This window comes from Callospermophilus lateralis, chromosome 15 (genome assembly GCF_048772815.1).
Source record: "Callospermophilus lateralis isolate mCalLat2 chromosome 15, mCalLat2.hap1, whole genome shotgun sequence".
Classification (NCBI taxonomy): Eukaryota; Metazoa; Chordata; class Mammalia; order Rodentia; family Sciuridae; genus Callospermophilus; species Callospermophilus lateralis.
In genome coordinates, this window is record NC_135319.1 from 42,923,561 (window position 1) to 42,936,929 (window position 13,369).

The 13,369-nt window shown below is 55.9% G+C and overlaps 1 protein-coding gene across 2 annotated transcripts in view; it reads left to right on the plus strand.

The window, feature by feature from the left end:
- Positions 1–11,792, plus strand: part of Adamts14 (ADAM metallopeptidase with thrombospondin type 1 motif 14) — a 72,922-nt gene extending 61,130 nt beyond the window's left edge. For both annotated transcript variants that reach the window (XM_077105375.1, XM_077105376.1), the window contains exons 16-22: positions 1,001–1,164; positions 3,186–3,354; positions 3,820–3,952; positions 5,448–5,655; positions 7,776–7,905; positions 8,978–9,082; positions 11,162–11,792. In XM_077105375.1, the coding sequence (XP_076961490.1) occupies positions 1,001–1,164; positions 3,186–3,354; positions 3,820–3,952; positions 5,448–5,655; positions 7,776–7,905; positions 8,978–9,082; positions 11,162–11,655 (1,403 nt within the window). In that variant the 3' untranslated portion in view covers positions 11,656–11,792. The remainder of the gene's footprint in view (positions 1–1,000; positions 1,165–3,185; positions 3,355–3,819; positions 3,953–5,447; positions 5,656–7,775; positions 7,906–8,977; positions 9,083–11,161) is intronic.
- The last annotated feature ends 1,577 nt before the right edge of the window (positions 11,793–13,369 follow it).

A 13,369-nucleotide genomic window follows, 5' to 3' on the forward strand; every position in this document is an offset into this window, starting at 1 on the left:
GCCTTGCTGTTGCTGAGGCTGGCTTTGAACTTGAGATCCTCCTGCCTCAGGCTTGGGAGCCGCTGGGACATGTGCCATCGTGCCCGGCTTGATTACCCTCATTTTAATCTAGATGATGGGGCTCTGAAGGGCCTCCCATCTGGACACCCCAGGGTGCCAATCCTTTACTCCCCCTCTCACTCTTCGGCTAAGGGGCTGGGGTCCCGTGTTTCTACCCTTCCCCTACCTTGGTTGCTTCTAGGGTGGCCAAGGGAACACCCACGGGCCTTGTTCACTCAGCCTCTTCAGTAACAAGCTCCTCACTGGCTGGGATGTATAGGGATGGAAATTCATGGGTATTCTCAAACCTCCTGCTCTCTGAGGCCCTGTGCTGGGCGGGAGCTGGCGCTGTGCCGTCAGGAGGCTGGGAAGGGCGAGGCGTCTGTGATGACAGACAGCGTGTGAAGCCCCAGTGCCTGGCACACCCTCCTCTGCCAGGGCTCCTGCTCGTGTGAACTCCTTCCCTGCCCCGCAGCCCCAGGGGGTGGGGTCCCTGGGATCCGCCTGGCATCGTAGCCCTGTGGACTGGGACGATCACCAGGCCCATCTCACAGGTGGAGAGACGGAGGCAGCGTTCGGGAGTGCTGCATAACTTCCCCCTGGTCAGTCTGACTCCAGAACCTGGGCTCAGCCTCTGCTCTGCTACAGAAGCTCCAGAGAGGGCAGCGTCCCTGAGCCGGGCCATCTGAGGAGGGGGTTATGCTGGGCCTTAGTGGTGGGCAGAGGTGAGTTAGTCAGGAAGCAGGGAAGGCAGCGAAGGGGAACCGGGGTGCAGCAAGGTTCAGAAGCAGGGACAGCACGTGCAGGGGGACACTGTGTTGACCTGTGTACAGAGGGCTCAGGAGGGAGGTGGGGCAGCTGGACAGGAGCCCCGAGGGCCCCATGGGAAGGCCTTGACTGGCATATGCACTGGCCCCCGTAGCAGGGGATAGAAATCTGTGTGACCCTCTCCCCCGGCCAGTGGTGAAGAACCAGGTCACGGGCAGCTTCATCCTCAACCCCAAGGGCAAGGAGGCCTCGGGCCGGACCTTCACCGCGCTGGGCCTGGAGTGGGAGCACACGGTGGAGGACGCCAAAGACAGCCTCAAGACCAGTGGGCCTCTGCCCGAAGCCATTGCTGTCCTGGTGAGCCCCGCTCCCTGAGGTGGCCCCTGCCCACTCCTTGTACCCCCTCACCGTCTCCACTCCACCAGTCCAGAGGTAAGCACCCACTCCTGTGTCTGCAGGAGGCCACGGCATCCTCTGTTCTGGAGACAGGTCCTCATTCGTGCTTAAAAGCTGTCAGGGTGAGCGGGGCCCAGTGGGATATCCCTGTAATCCCAGCATCTCAGGAGGCTGAGGCAGGAGGATCCTAAGTAAAGACCAGCCTCCACCTCTAACTCTCAAAATAAAAGATAAAAAGAGCTGAGGGTGTAGCGGAGTGGGAGAGCACATACGTGAACACACACATAAGCTGGCAGGATGACAAGTGAGGAGGGAAAAGGAAATGGTTGTCCCCTCAGTGTCACACCCCAGGAGGTCACACACAGGAAGTCTGTTTTTTATAGCAGCATTGGAAAGGGTTCTGGTCAGAGGCGTGTGGTGAGGTCGGGGCTGGCTCCCAGGTCACCTGGCTTCACTGAGAGTCAGCGTGCATCACGGCATGGTCAGTACGTGAGTCCTGACATCGCTTTCTCAGGACTTGAAGGCAGCTGACCAGGGGGTGCTCTCTGGCAGTGTTGGCCTCCTAAAAAGGGGACATGGGGGAATTGGGATTTGTGGCTCAGTGGTAGAGCGCTCGCCTAACATGCATGAGGCACTGGGTTCCATCCTCAGCACCACATAAATGTAAAATAAAGATGTTGTGTCCATCTTAAAAAAAAAAAAAAAAAACAAAAAAATAAATATTAAAAAAAAAAAAAAGGAGACATGGCCATTGTCCTGGATGGGGCTCATCTCTGCCCACACGTCCTTCCTAGGCCTGGGCCAGGGCTTGTGGACCAGGCATTGTTAGGCCAGCAGATTGGCCCACAGGACCTGTGACCATGTGCCCTTGGGTTTCGGGGAGAAACCTTGGGTGGCAGGGAGACCCTGGGTGGGCTTCTTCCTGTGCGGCCCCCTCCTGTCAGGGAAGCCTGGAGCGCAGACCAGGCCGGTGTCGGTGTCGGCATGGTGATTCCTTCCAACACAGTACTTTTCTATTCAATTTGTTTTTATGGACCAGCCATTGATCTATGGCCAGCTGGTTTTCAAGGGCCCAAAGGCCGTTCAAGGAGAAAAAAAAAATAGTCTCTTCAACAAATGGTGGTGAGACCACTGGACATTCACATGCTGAAGGACAGAGTTGTACCTCCACCTCACCCCTCGGGCAGCTATTAGCTCAAAATAGATCCAAATAGATCAAAGACTGAAATGTGAGGGCCGAAACCAGACAGCTCTTAGAAGAAAGCAGGGGGGTAAATCTCCAAGACCTTGGGTCCTCCTCGATGTCAAAAGCATAAACCACAAAAGAAGACCTAGATGAATTAGACTTCATCAAAATTAAATGCTTATAGCTGATAGCTGGGCGCAGTGGTGCACGCCTGTAATCCCTGTGGCTAGGGAGGCTGAGACAGGAGGACTGAGAGTTCAAAGCCAGGCTCAGCAATGACGAGGCCCTAGCAACTCAGTAGACCCTGTCTCTAAATAAAATACAAAATAGGGCTGGGGACGGGGCTCAGTGGTCAAGTGCCTCTGAGTTCAATCCCCAGTACCTACCCCCTCCAAAAAATTAAACACTATGTGCATCAAAGAGCCCTGTCAAGAAAGGAAAAGACCAGCCATGAGATGGGAGAAAGCATTTTCAAACCATTATTTGATAAGGATTTGGCATCAGCTGGCCATCTTCTGGGGTCAGCCAGGGAGCAGGTCCTGCCAACTAGAACCCAGGGAAGGAAAACGCACTCACAGCCCAGCATGGGCTGCTCTAGGGTGACACATAGTAGGTGCTTAGTTTGGGGGCAGAAGTTTGTCACTTGGCTGCTGGTGTGAATCCTGCCCGCCTGCCAGTCCCAGAGCCGACCCTCCCAATCCTGACCCTGTCCTTCTCTTTGGCCCCTCCACCCCCTCTATCAGTCCTGCCTCTCTCTCTGGTTCTGTGCCACTTCCTCCTTCTCGTCTCCCTTTAGGTACTGCCCCCCACTGAGGGTGGCCCCCGCGGCAGCCTGGCCTACAAGTATGTCATCCACGAGGACCTGCTGCCACTCATCGGGAGCAACAACGTCCTTCTAGAGGAGACGGACACCTATGAGTGGGCGCTCAAGAGCTGGGCACCCTGCACCAAGGCCTGCGGAGGAGGTACCAGCCCCCTGACCCTCCAGCTCCTTGTGGGAGCAGCCCAGCCTTGGGGGGGAGCAGTGGGGAGGCAGAGTGTGGGGGTGATGTTTCCACTGGACGTTGACCGTCCCTCCTCATGCCTCAGTTTCTCCTTAAAGATCTCCAGTGTGTGGAAACGTTCTGGGCAGGGCTTTGGGATAGGGACCAGGGGCTGCTGGAGCAGTCTGCAGGCCAGGGACCCTGCCTGTAAGAGCTTTCCCTCAGCGGGACAGGTGGTATCCAAAGCCACTTCCCCAGCAGCCCTTCTTGGGAGTGTGGGAGACCCATCAAGGAGGGTATTCTGCAGAAAGCAGCTCAGGCCAGAGGGGCTGTGGGGCCCAGAGGGAGGTAGGAGGAGTCTCCAGCATCTCCAGAAGGTCCCCTCCTGAGGACTTGGACAGGCCAGAGGGGGCCTGGAGCAGACTCACAGCAGCCTGCTCTCCACAGGCATCCAGTTCACCAAATATGGATGCCGGCGAAGACGCGATCACCACATGGTGCAGAGACACCTGTGTGACCACAGGAAGCGACCCAAGCCCATCCGCCGGCGCTGCAACCAGCACCCGTGCTCCCAGCCTGGGTGAGTGCTCAGGGACGCTGGGAGCCTGGCCCTGCACTGCCTCCTGGGGACAGCCTGTGGCCAGGTCTCCCAGGGAGAGAGCAGCCTGTGCAGCAGGTTCTGCCCCTCTGTGCCTGGCCATGCACTCTGGGCTTTCAGAATCACTGACTTCCCCTCAGTGACAAGTTTTCAGTGCCTCCAGGCCCCTGGCTCTAGTCACAGTGGTGTCCACCATCTCCTCAGTCTGGTCATCAGGAGTCCAGGGACCTGGCCTGCCAGCCCCAACATGGCCTAGCCTGATTAAGATTCCCTAGCCTGAGGGCACAGGCTCTTCTGAGCACAAGGTCATGTCCTTGGGGCTATTTGGAGGGACCTTCAGGGAGAGGTTAGTGCAGTGGTTTCTGGAGGACTCAGGCTCAGACCTCGGATCCAGCCTCAGGACCTTCTCAGTTCCACCTGGCATCCCTTGTGCCCCCACACAGGGCAGAGGGCAGCTGCCCCTAGGGAGATACAGAGGGCCTTGTCCATCGTTCTCCTCTCCACCTCCCGGGACGACTGGGGCAGGGCCCAGGTGCTGGCCGAGGCTCCACACTAGAGCCACTCCTGTACCCTTGGGCTGGACATGCCATCAGGGGCCAGGGCAGGAGCTGGGTGGCTGGCACTAGAGTCTGCTGTGGCTGTCCTGTGCCAGAGACAGCCTCATCACCACCCCTGTGCTTTCCTTCCACTGTCCCTTTACACTGTCACTCAGACCACTGTCCCACAAATGTGGTGCTCACAGAGCCTGCATGCAGGGTGAACCGGCCTGGGGTCCTGGGTGGGCTATCCCCTCCCCCCAAATCTTGAGTCTTTTTTTTTTTTTTAAAGAAAGGGGTTGACTTTGAATGTGTGCTTTAGAGAGCTCTAGTTGACTAAAAGAGACCTCAGGAAACCCAGGGGAGAAGGTGTTGGGCTGCCCTCCCCCATCCCCACCCAGCGGTTTGGCTTTTGTCTGTGTCCTCCGATGATGGCCATGGCCGCTGGAGATGCTGGTGGAAGTTGCTTTGCTGCTCCGAGATGCTTGCAGACCACCCGTGGAGCTGCGGGTGCTGCCCCCTGAGGGTGGTGATGACCGTACTACACACTTCCTGCCGTGTGGAAGTATGTCTTTGGTCTGTTATGAGCACTACTCTGTCTCAGGACCCAGAACGGTGCCTCGAATATTTATGGGATGTTGAAATATCCTGACGTAAAGATGGGGTGTCACTGAGGCTTAGTGGCCTTAACAGCTGACCCCAGGACATGCGGGGTGCAGAATTCAAATATGCCTCTTTCTGGTTTTGCCAATGAGGAGACAGAGCAGTGGAGAAGAGTGGCCTCCCTGAGGTCACCCAGCCAGGCAGCTGCAGAGCAGGTGGAGGGTCATTTGAAGCTCAAACCCACCCTGCACCCCTTCCCGGTGGCCTTTGGGGTGGAGGTGACACCTGGAGGGAAGCATTCTCTTGGTCCCCTTCCCTCGGCCTCTTGCCCCTCTCAGGTGGGTGACCGAGGAGTGGAGTGCCTGCAGCCGGAGCTGCGGGAAGCTGGGGGTGCAGACCCGGGAGGTGCACTGCTTTCTGCCCCTCTCCAATGGCACTCGCAAAGCCCTGCCAGCCAAGGTGTGCCCTGGTGACCGTCCCGAGGCCCGGAGGCCCTGCCTTCGCGTGCCCTGCCCAGCCCAGTGGCGGACAGGAGCCTGGTCCCAGGTGAGTTGGCCTCAGGCGGCTGGCTGTGCTTGGGAAGGGGGGAGCCTGAGTGGGGAGGCTCCAAGGGCCTTCCTGGGGCTCCCTGGAGGCAGAGAGCTTCTGTCTGCACCTCTCCTCGCATCTGATGCTGTTTTTCTCAAAACAAAATGGAACGGCTCCCACACACAGGGACGCAGCTCTGTGTGGGGCGTGTCCCTTTCCTTTAAGGCTCACACAGCATCAGGAGGCACGGGTCCATGTCCCCAAGTCCCAGATGAGCAAATGAATGCCTATTCTTACATGCAGAGTGCCAACTGCATGCTAGGCATTGTACAAGGAATGCCGGGAACAGAGCACCAGGCAAGATCCTCACTCTCCTGGAGCTCACCGTCCAGATGGGGGACAGAGTAGACAAAGGTCGAGAGTACAGATGCAGGAGAGCTGTGCAGGGTGACAGGGAATGTGACCCAGGACAAGGACAGAGGGTGGTCAGGGAGGGCCTACGTGAAAGAGTATTAACCGGGTCTTCTTAAAGAGCCCAATCCCACCAGGTGTGGTGGTGCACACCTGTAATCCCAGAGGCTCAGGAGGCTAAGGCAGGAGAATGACAAGTTCAGAGGCAGCCTCAGTAACTTAGCAAAACCCTAAGCAATTCAGCAAGACCCTGTCTCTAAGTAAAATATAAAAAGGGCTGAGAATATAGCACAGTGGTTAAGCCCCCTAGTTTCAATCCCCCGTACCAAAAGAAAAAGAGAGTCCAACCCCCCTACCCAGGGCTCGGATGCAGCTCAGTGGAAGAGTGCTTGCCCAGCATGTAAGAGCCTCTGAGTGCCAGCCCCAGTACCAATACAAATAAAAAGCAAAAGTAAATAAAAGACAAAAATCCCTCCTTGTGTAGATTTCATATTTATCCCCATAACATATAGCTTCATTCATTTTGATATAAAATGAAGATGGCTAGTCCTCCAAGGCCCCAGAGAGAGAACGGATGGTGAGCCTGGTAAACACTCAGGTCTGGAGGCTGCTCCTCCTGGGGGGAGGAGCCATGTTCGTCCCGTGGTTGTCTGTGGCCCCGGTGTCTCACCCAGTGGCCCAGGATGAGAAGTAAGCTCTACAAGCTCTCCGGTGTCCTGCTCTAGGAGGGTGTGCTCAGTGCCTAAAATGTGACCTGACTGGGCAGCTTTGTTCCCTGGGGGCCTGCCTCTCCACCCCAGAATCCCACCCCCCCCAACCCCGTGACCCATTTATCAGAATAGGAAGTGTGTCTGACCCAGAGGTGGCATGTGTGACAGCCCAAGCCCCTGATACCTGTTACCTCTGCTTCTGGCACTCATGCCTGCGGGGAAGGAGACATTAGGCAGACCTCTGCAAGTGGGGTAAACTGAGTCACAAGATCATGGCATGTCAGAGCTAGAAGGGGCCAGAGAGATCCTGTCCCTTAGGTCTCTTGATTGACAGAGTTGGGAACTGAACTAATGAGACTGCTAGTTAAGGCTCCCATGTGTCCTTAACAAGGTGCTATCGAGTGAATCATCCTGCCTAGGTCACTCCATGGGGTGGGCTGCAGGGGAGCTTGCTAGGGGGATACACAAAATATTTAAGAACCCAGGCACAGGGCTGGGGCTGGGGCTCAGGGGTGGAGCGCTTTCCTGGCCCGTGTGAGGCACTGGGTTCGATCCTCAGCACCACATAAAAATAAATAAATAAAATAAAGGTATTGTGTCCAACTATAACTAAAAATATTTAAAAAGGAGGAGGAGGAGGAGGAGGAGGAGGACTAGGAGGAGCATAGACCAGGCTCAATTAACACAGGTGTTTGGTAGCTGGAAGCGGGTCCCAGAAGTCCCCTCCTGAGATGAGAATTTACCGTGGAGACTGTGGGAGGGTCTTTGGAGTCCCAAGCTTGGCGCAGTTGCTCTCCACCACTGATTAAGGACAGTCTGACAATGGTGTGGTGGCTGGGTGAGGTTCCTTAGAAGCAGTCCTTGCAAGTCCCTTTGGTCAGGTGAAGGCATGGCACCCTCCTTTGTACCTTTCTGTCCTTGGGCTTTAGCTGGATTCTGAGCTCACTGGTCCACCCTCTGTCTCTCCTTCCACCTGTCCTGCCTGGCGCTGTCCTGGCCCCTGCCCTTTCCTGGCAGTGCTCGGCCACCTGCGGAGAGGGCATCCAGCAGCGGCAGGTGGTGTGCAGGACCAACACCAACAGCCTTGGCCAGTGTGAGGGGGACAAGCCAGACACTGTCCAGGTCTGCAGCCTGCCAGCCTGTGGAGGTGAGCCGGGGATGGGGAGGCCTGGCCCAGCAAGGCCTTGACCTTGCACCCAGACCTGCCTTGGATTGTGGCCCTTAGGAATCCCAGATATAGGCTAAGCATCCCTAATCCAAAAATATGAAATCCAAAGTGCTGTAAAATCCAAAATATTTTGAGTGCCGGCATGATGCCGCAGTAGAAAAGTCTATATCTGACCTCATGGGGCAAGCTGTGGTCAAAACTCAGATGCACAGCTTGGCACGGTGGCACACACCTATAACCCCAGCCACTGAGGAGGCTGAGACAGGAGGATCAAAAATTCAGGGCCAGCCTCAGCAACTTAGTGAGGCCATAAGCAACTTAGCAAGATCCAGCCTCAAAATAAATAAATAAATAAATAGATAGATAGATAGATAGATAGATAGATAGATAGATAGATAAATAAATAAATAAATTTTCAAAGGGGGTTAAGGATGTGGCTCCATGGTTAGGTGCCCATGGGTTCAATCCCTGGACCAAACAAACAAAAAACAACCAAGTTCAGGGCTCGGGTTGTGGCTCGGCGGTAGAGTGCTCGCCTAGCATGTGGGAGGCCCTGGGTTCGATCCTTAGCACCAAATAGAAATAAATAAATAAAATAAAGATAAAAACCAACCAAACAAACAAAACAACCACATTTGAGGCCAGCCTGGGAAACTTGGTGAGACCCTGTCTCAAATAAAAGTTAAAAGGGCTAGGAGCTGTGGATATAGCTCAGTGATGGAGTACCTGAGCTCAATCCTCAGTGCTGCAAAAATAAAACATACAAATAAAAAATTCCTATGTAGAACATAGCATCCTCAAGGGGAATGTGATACACAAACTTTCATTCCCCAAATTATTTAAAAAATATTGTGTAAAGTTACCCTCACACCATGTGTACAAGGAACAAGTGAACCTCATGTTTAGACTTGTGTCTTCACCAATATATTTCATTATGTGCCTGAAAATATTGAAAAATCTGAACTCATCTACCCTGTGAACTGTTTCTGGTCTCGAGCATTTTGGATAAGGGGTGCTCACCTGTACTCTAGCTGCGTCTCCTTGCTCACAGGAAATCTCCAGAACTCCACACTGAAGGCCAAGGAGCCTGTGACTTCAGAGGGGCAGTGGGTACCACAGTCAGGGCCGTCGCCTCCCACGAACAAGATAGCATCAGGTAAGTGACTGAATGGACTCCTCCCTCACTCCCCAAACCTTTCAGGGGGCCCAGGCATCCAAGCACGGGCCAAGTAGCAAAGCAGACCCAGCCTGACATCTGTCTGTGTGGCCTCAGCTTCTTGAGCCTCCAAGTCTGCAGCTGGGGAGTGGGATGGTCCTGTACTGGTCCATAACCTCTTATCTGGGATTCCAAAATGCTTAGGAAAAGCTGGGCACACACCTGCAATCCCAAGGGCTCGGGAGGCTGAGGCAGGAGGATCGTGTGTTCAAAGCCAGCCCCAGCAACTTAGTGAGGCCCTAAGCAATTCAGTGAGACCCTGTCTCTAGATAAAGTACAAAAAAGCACTGGGGATGTGGCTCAGTGGTTAAGCACTCCTGGGTTCAATCCCCTGTACAACAAACAAACAAACTAACTTAGAAAATTTTTTATCCGAAGTTTTGTGCAAACTCCTCTTGTTGCAAAATCAGACCAGACCTAATGAGGTGACTTAGTCTTTTGCTATTGAAACTTTGCCATATTGGATTACAAGGTGATATCTACCAGTCTACTGAGGATGTTCTATAATATGAATACACAGAGGATTAATTTTCTGACCACCCCCCCTTTGCCCAAGTCCCAATTCTGAATCATCTGGTTCCATGATTTTTGGATGAGCAACTATAGGTCACCCCTTTGTAGGGCTCTTGAGAAAATTAAATGAAGGAACGCCCCCACTCAGCTGTTGGCCCACACAATAGGTAGCAATTTCTTTCTACTTTATGTCCGGGAGCCTGTCAGTTCATCCTCCCATCTCTCCATTCAGTCCTCCATGAAGAAAGATTTGCTGAGCACCTGCTATATGGCAGGATTTATGTTTTTTGCTCCCTTCTTAGGTTTTCTCTCCCAAGATCCAGGGTCTGACAAAGTGAGTGGCAGAAACATCAGACCTCAGCTCCTAGTAAGAGGATCAGATAGCTGTGTGACCTTGGGAAATCCCTGAACTTCTCTGTTTCTCTGCTCCTATGCTAAGGCTCAAGCTGGGCAATTTCCTGGGGTTTCTTCCTCTTCCCAAAAGCGAAGAAGAAGGTCCTGGAACTTGGGCGCCATCTAGAGGCTACTGGGCTTCCGTTTTTCTGTGATCTGTTCCCGTAGCCTACCCACCACGCATGGTGTTCTCTGGCTCTTGTCTTCCTATTCCGCCTAGAGACACCTGCCTGGATTAATCACAGAAACATTCGAGATGCCATTTAATGCAAAGCAAATTAGGATGGGGAGCGCCCCTCCGTGCCAGGTGTTTATTATAATGCAGTGTTGTCATGCACTGGGATGTGGCAGCTCGATCCCCATTTTACAGGTGGAGAACCAGGCTTGGGGAATTTAAGGGATTTCCCCAAGGTTTCACCGAGGTTAAGTGGCAGAGCCTGGATTTGAGCCTTGATTTGCCTCACTCCAGAGTCAGTGGTAGAGAGCTTAACGACCCAGCTGTCCCGGATGTGGCCAAATGTCCATCAGCTTGTTCCAGGTGTGAGCTCCCTGGACGTTAGCCTGGCCACACCTGGAGGGGTCGGAGTCCTCTGGATTGACTGGCAGTCGGGGGTGGGGAGTCCCACTTCCATCCAGAATGGGGCTGTCACGCTCTGCTGCAGGTTGGAAGTGCCTCTGTGCCCAGGTTTTCTGGGAAGGGCGTAGGCCCGGCTGTCTGTGAGGCTCCCCTCGATTCCGCTGGACAGCCTGTGATGAATTGCACTGAGCACGGCTCTCGGGTCCCCCATCAGAGTCCCTGGAGGGTTCTGTTAAAGCACTGCAGGGGCTCAGAGTTCCTGGTGGGCCTGATGGTTTATCTGGCCACCCAGTGCCAGGGGAGGCCCATGCTGTGTGCAGGGGGTGCACGTTGAGACCACCATTCCAGCCCACAAAGGAGGGCTCTGTCCTGCTGGGGACTGGGGGTGGCCCCTCTAGGAAAAACCCTGTAGTGAGTCTGGCAGGGTAGGGGCTGGAGGGCAGGCAGGTGTGGGTGAGCGGGAGGTGGGACCCGTGTGGCAGGGTCGCCTGGCTGACGGGCACGCCCCGGCCTTGGTCCTTGTGCTGTGTATGCAGTGGAGCCCTGTGCGGGGGACAGGTCCATCTTCTGCCACCTGGAAGTGCTCGGTCGCTACTGCACCATCCCTGGCTACCACCGCCTGTGCTGCGAATCCTGCACCAAGAAGGCCTCGGGCCCCGCCACTAGCCCCGACCCCAGCCCGGCCTCGCCTCCTCCGTTCTCCACTCCTGGGACCTCCTTACCAGAACACAAGGCCACTCCAGAGGCTGTGGAGCCCACCAGGGGGCCAGGAGAGTTGGACGACCATCAGCAAGGCCGACCCACCCAGCTCCCAGGACCACGGGACAGGGGCTCCTCAGTGGCCCAGCTCCACGTGGCCTCCCAGACTCTGAGCCCTAGAGCATTTGGGGGAACCTCCCCTACCACTCCTCAGGGACCACCTTGGGGCTGGACCCAGCCAACTGTGCCAGCCTCTGAGGGCCAAGGACAGTCCAGGGAAGACCCAAGGCATCCAGGCACTGGCCTTCCTGCTACCTCCCCGGTGACATGAGCCATGCCACACCCCTCCGGCCAGTCATGTTTACACTCTGTGTGCTACCCCAGGGTCCCCAGCTGAGAGAACACACACTGAGGGACAGGGGCAGGCGCAGGCTTCCTTTTTTAAGTTATTTGCCTTTTGGTTCTTGTTTGGGGCCGTGAGGCTCTTTCCCCCGCGTTGGGGGGTGGGATACCTCAGCCAGCTGGGCCCAGACGGGACCTCTCAGGGCCTCCTGCGGTTGCTCCCACCAGGACTGAGGGTTGGTAACGGTCCCTCCCCACAGCCCTGGGCCCAGGCAGGATGGAAGCTCCTGCTGGGAGCTGTAGGGCTTCTGCTTTCCTAGGGCTGGTGGGGCCCCCCCGTGCAGGCCCCAGAAAGGCAAAATGGGGCCGAGGGAAGTTGGGGGGCTCCTCCGAGGGCAGGCTGAGGAAGGGGCCAGGGTAAGCCTGGTGGGGAGGCTCCCTGCTGCAGGGTGGCAAGCGGCAAGTGCATTGGTCTCAGGTCCAGCTCCCCTGAGGCCAGGCAGAGGCCCCTCACCTTTGCCAGCTGGAGAGCATCACTTGTGGCCACACTCTGCCCCTGCAGATGTCACTTCTACTATTTAGGGTGACTCCAGGTTACAAATTGGCCTTGCAATTGCATACCCAGATGTCCAGAGAAGAGGGCCCAGGGCACCCTGACCCCACGTCCTCATCAGGAGTCTCCAAACTGGTGCTTGATCCCTGGCGAGACCAGGAATGGCGACTTCAGTCCTTACTCCAGGGCTTGGAGGGCCTGGCTTGGGACACGGAGGAGACGGGATTTCCTAGGCCGTGTCCCTCAGTCTGCGCCCTCCGTCAGAGTCCACTCCTGCTGGAGTCAGGGGTCTCTCCCACCTGACTGGAGCTCGGCCAGGGGCCTGGTGCTCCAAGGGGCTCCCAGGTGGAGAGAGCCCACCCAGGCAGGCTCTGGGGATGACAGACCAGGATGCCAGCCTCTGTCCCATGCTGGGGTGGGGGACACATTGACCCATGGTGCTATAGGGCCTCAGTCAGGTCAGCAGCCTTCTGGCCACCTCCAAGGGGCAGGTACCCGTCCTCGGCCCCTTGGCTCTCAGGTTTTCAGGCTGTTCCTGGGGGTCCTCACTCCAAGGTGCTGGAGGGTCTCAGACCCTTCAAGGGGAAGAGGTGCTTGTGGGTTCATGCCTTCCCGGGCTGGTGGGAGGAGAGCACTGGGCCCTGACCTGGGACCTCCTGGAGAACAGAAGCTCTGGGGGTCCCCTCCATAGACTGCTGGGCACACGCCGAACATTCCTGTGAGAGCCAGCTGGGCCTGGGTTGGGGAGGTGAGCCCCTGGCCTGGGAGGTCGGGTCTTCACAGTGTCGTGTATTTATTAACATTGCTCTTGGTGTTTTGTTTTAACCTCCCCAAAGTGCTGGTGTGTGTGTGCTTTTCCCTCTGTTTTGGAGGAAGGAGACAGTGAAGCCAGCTCTCGGGCTGGGCCATGGCGAGATCTGGGGGTGGAGACAGGGAGGGGAGCTCATGGAGCTGCGCAGCCCTGGGCAAAGCACACTCAGAGGGTGGCGATGCCTGGGAGGCGGTTTGGGGCTCCACAGTGAGCCCCAAATGGCCAGAGCTTTCCAAACCTGCATGAGGCGGCTTCCTTGAAAGGTGATGCACACTCTTTCCTTGGGAGGGATCCCGGCAGGACTGGATTCCAGGTGGTAGGAAGGAATCGGGATGTCTT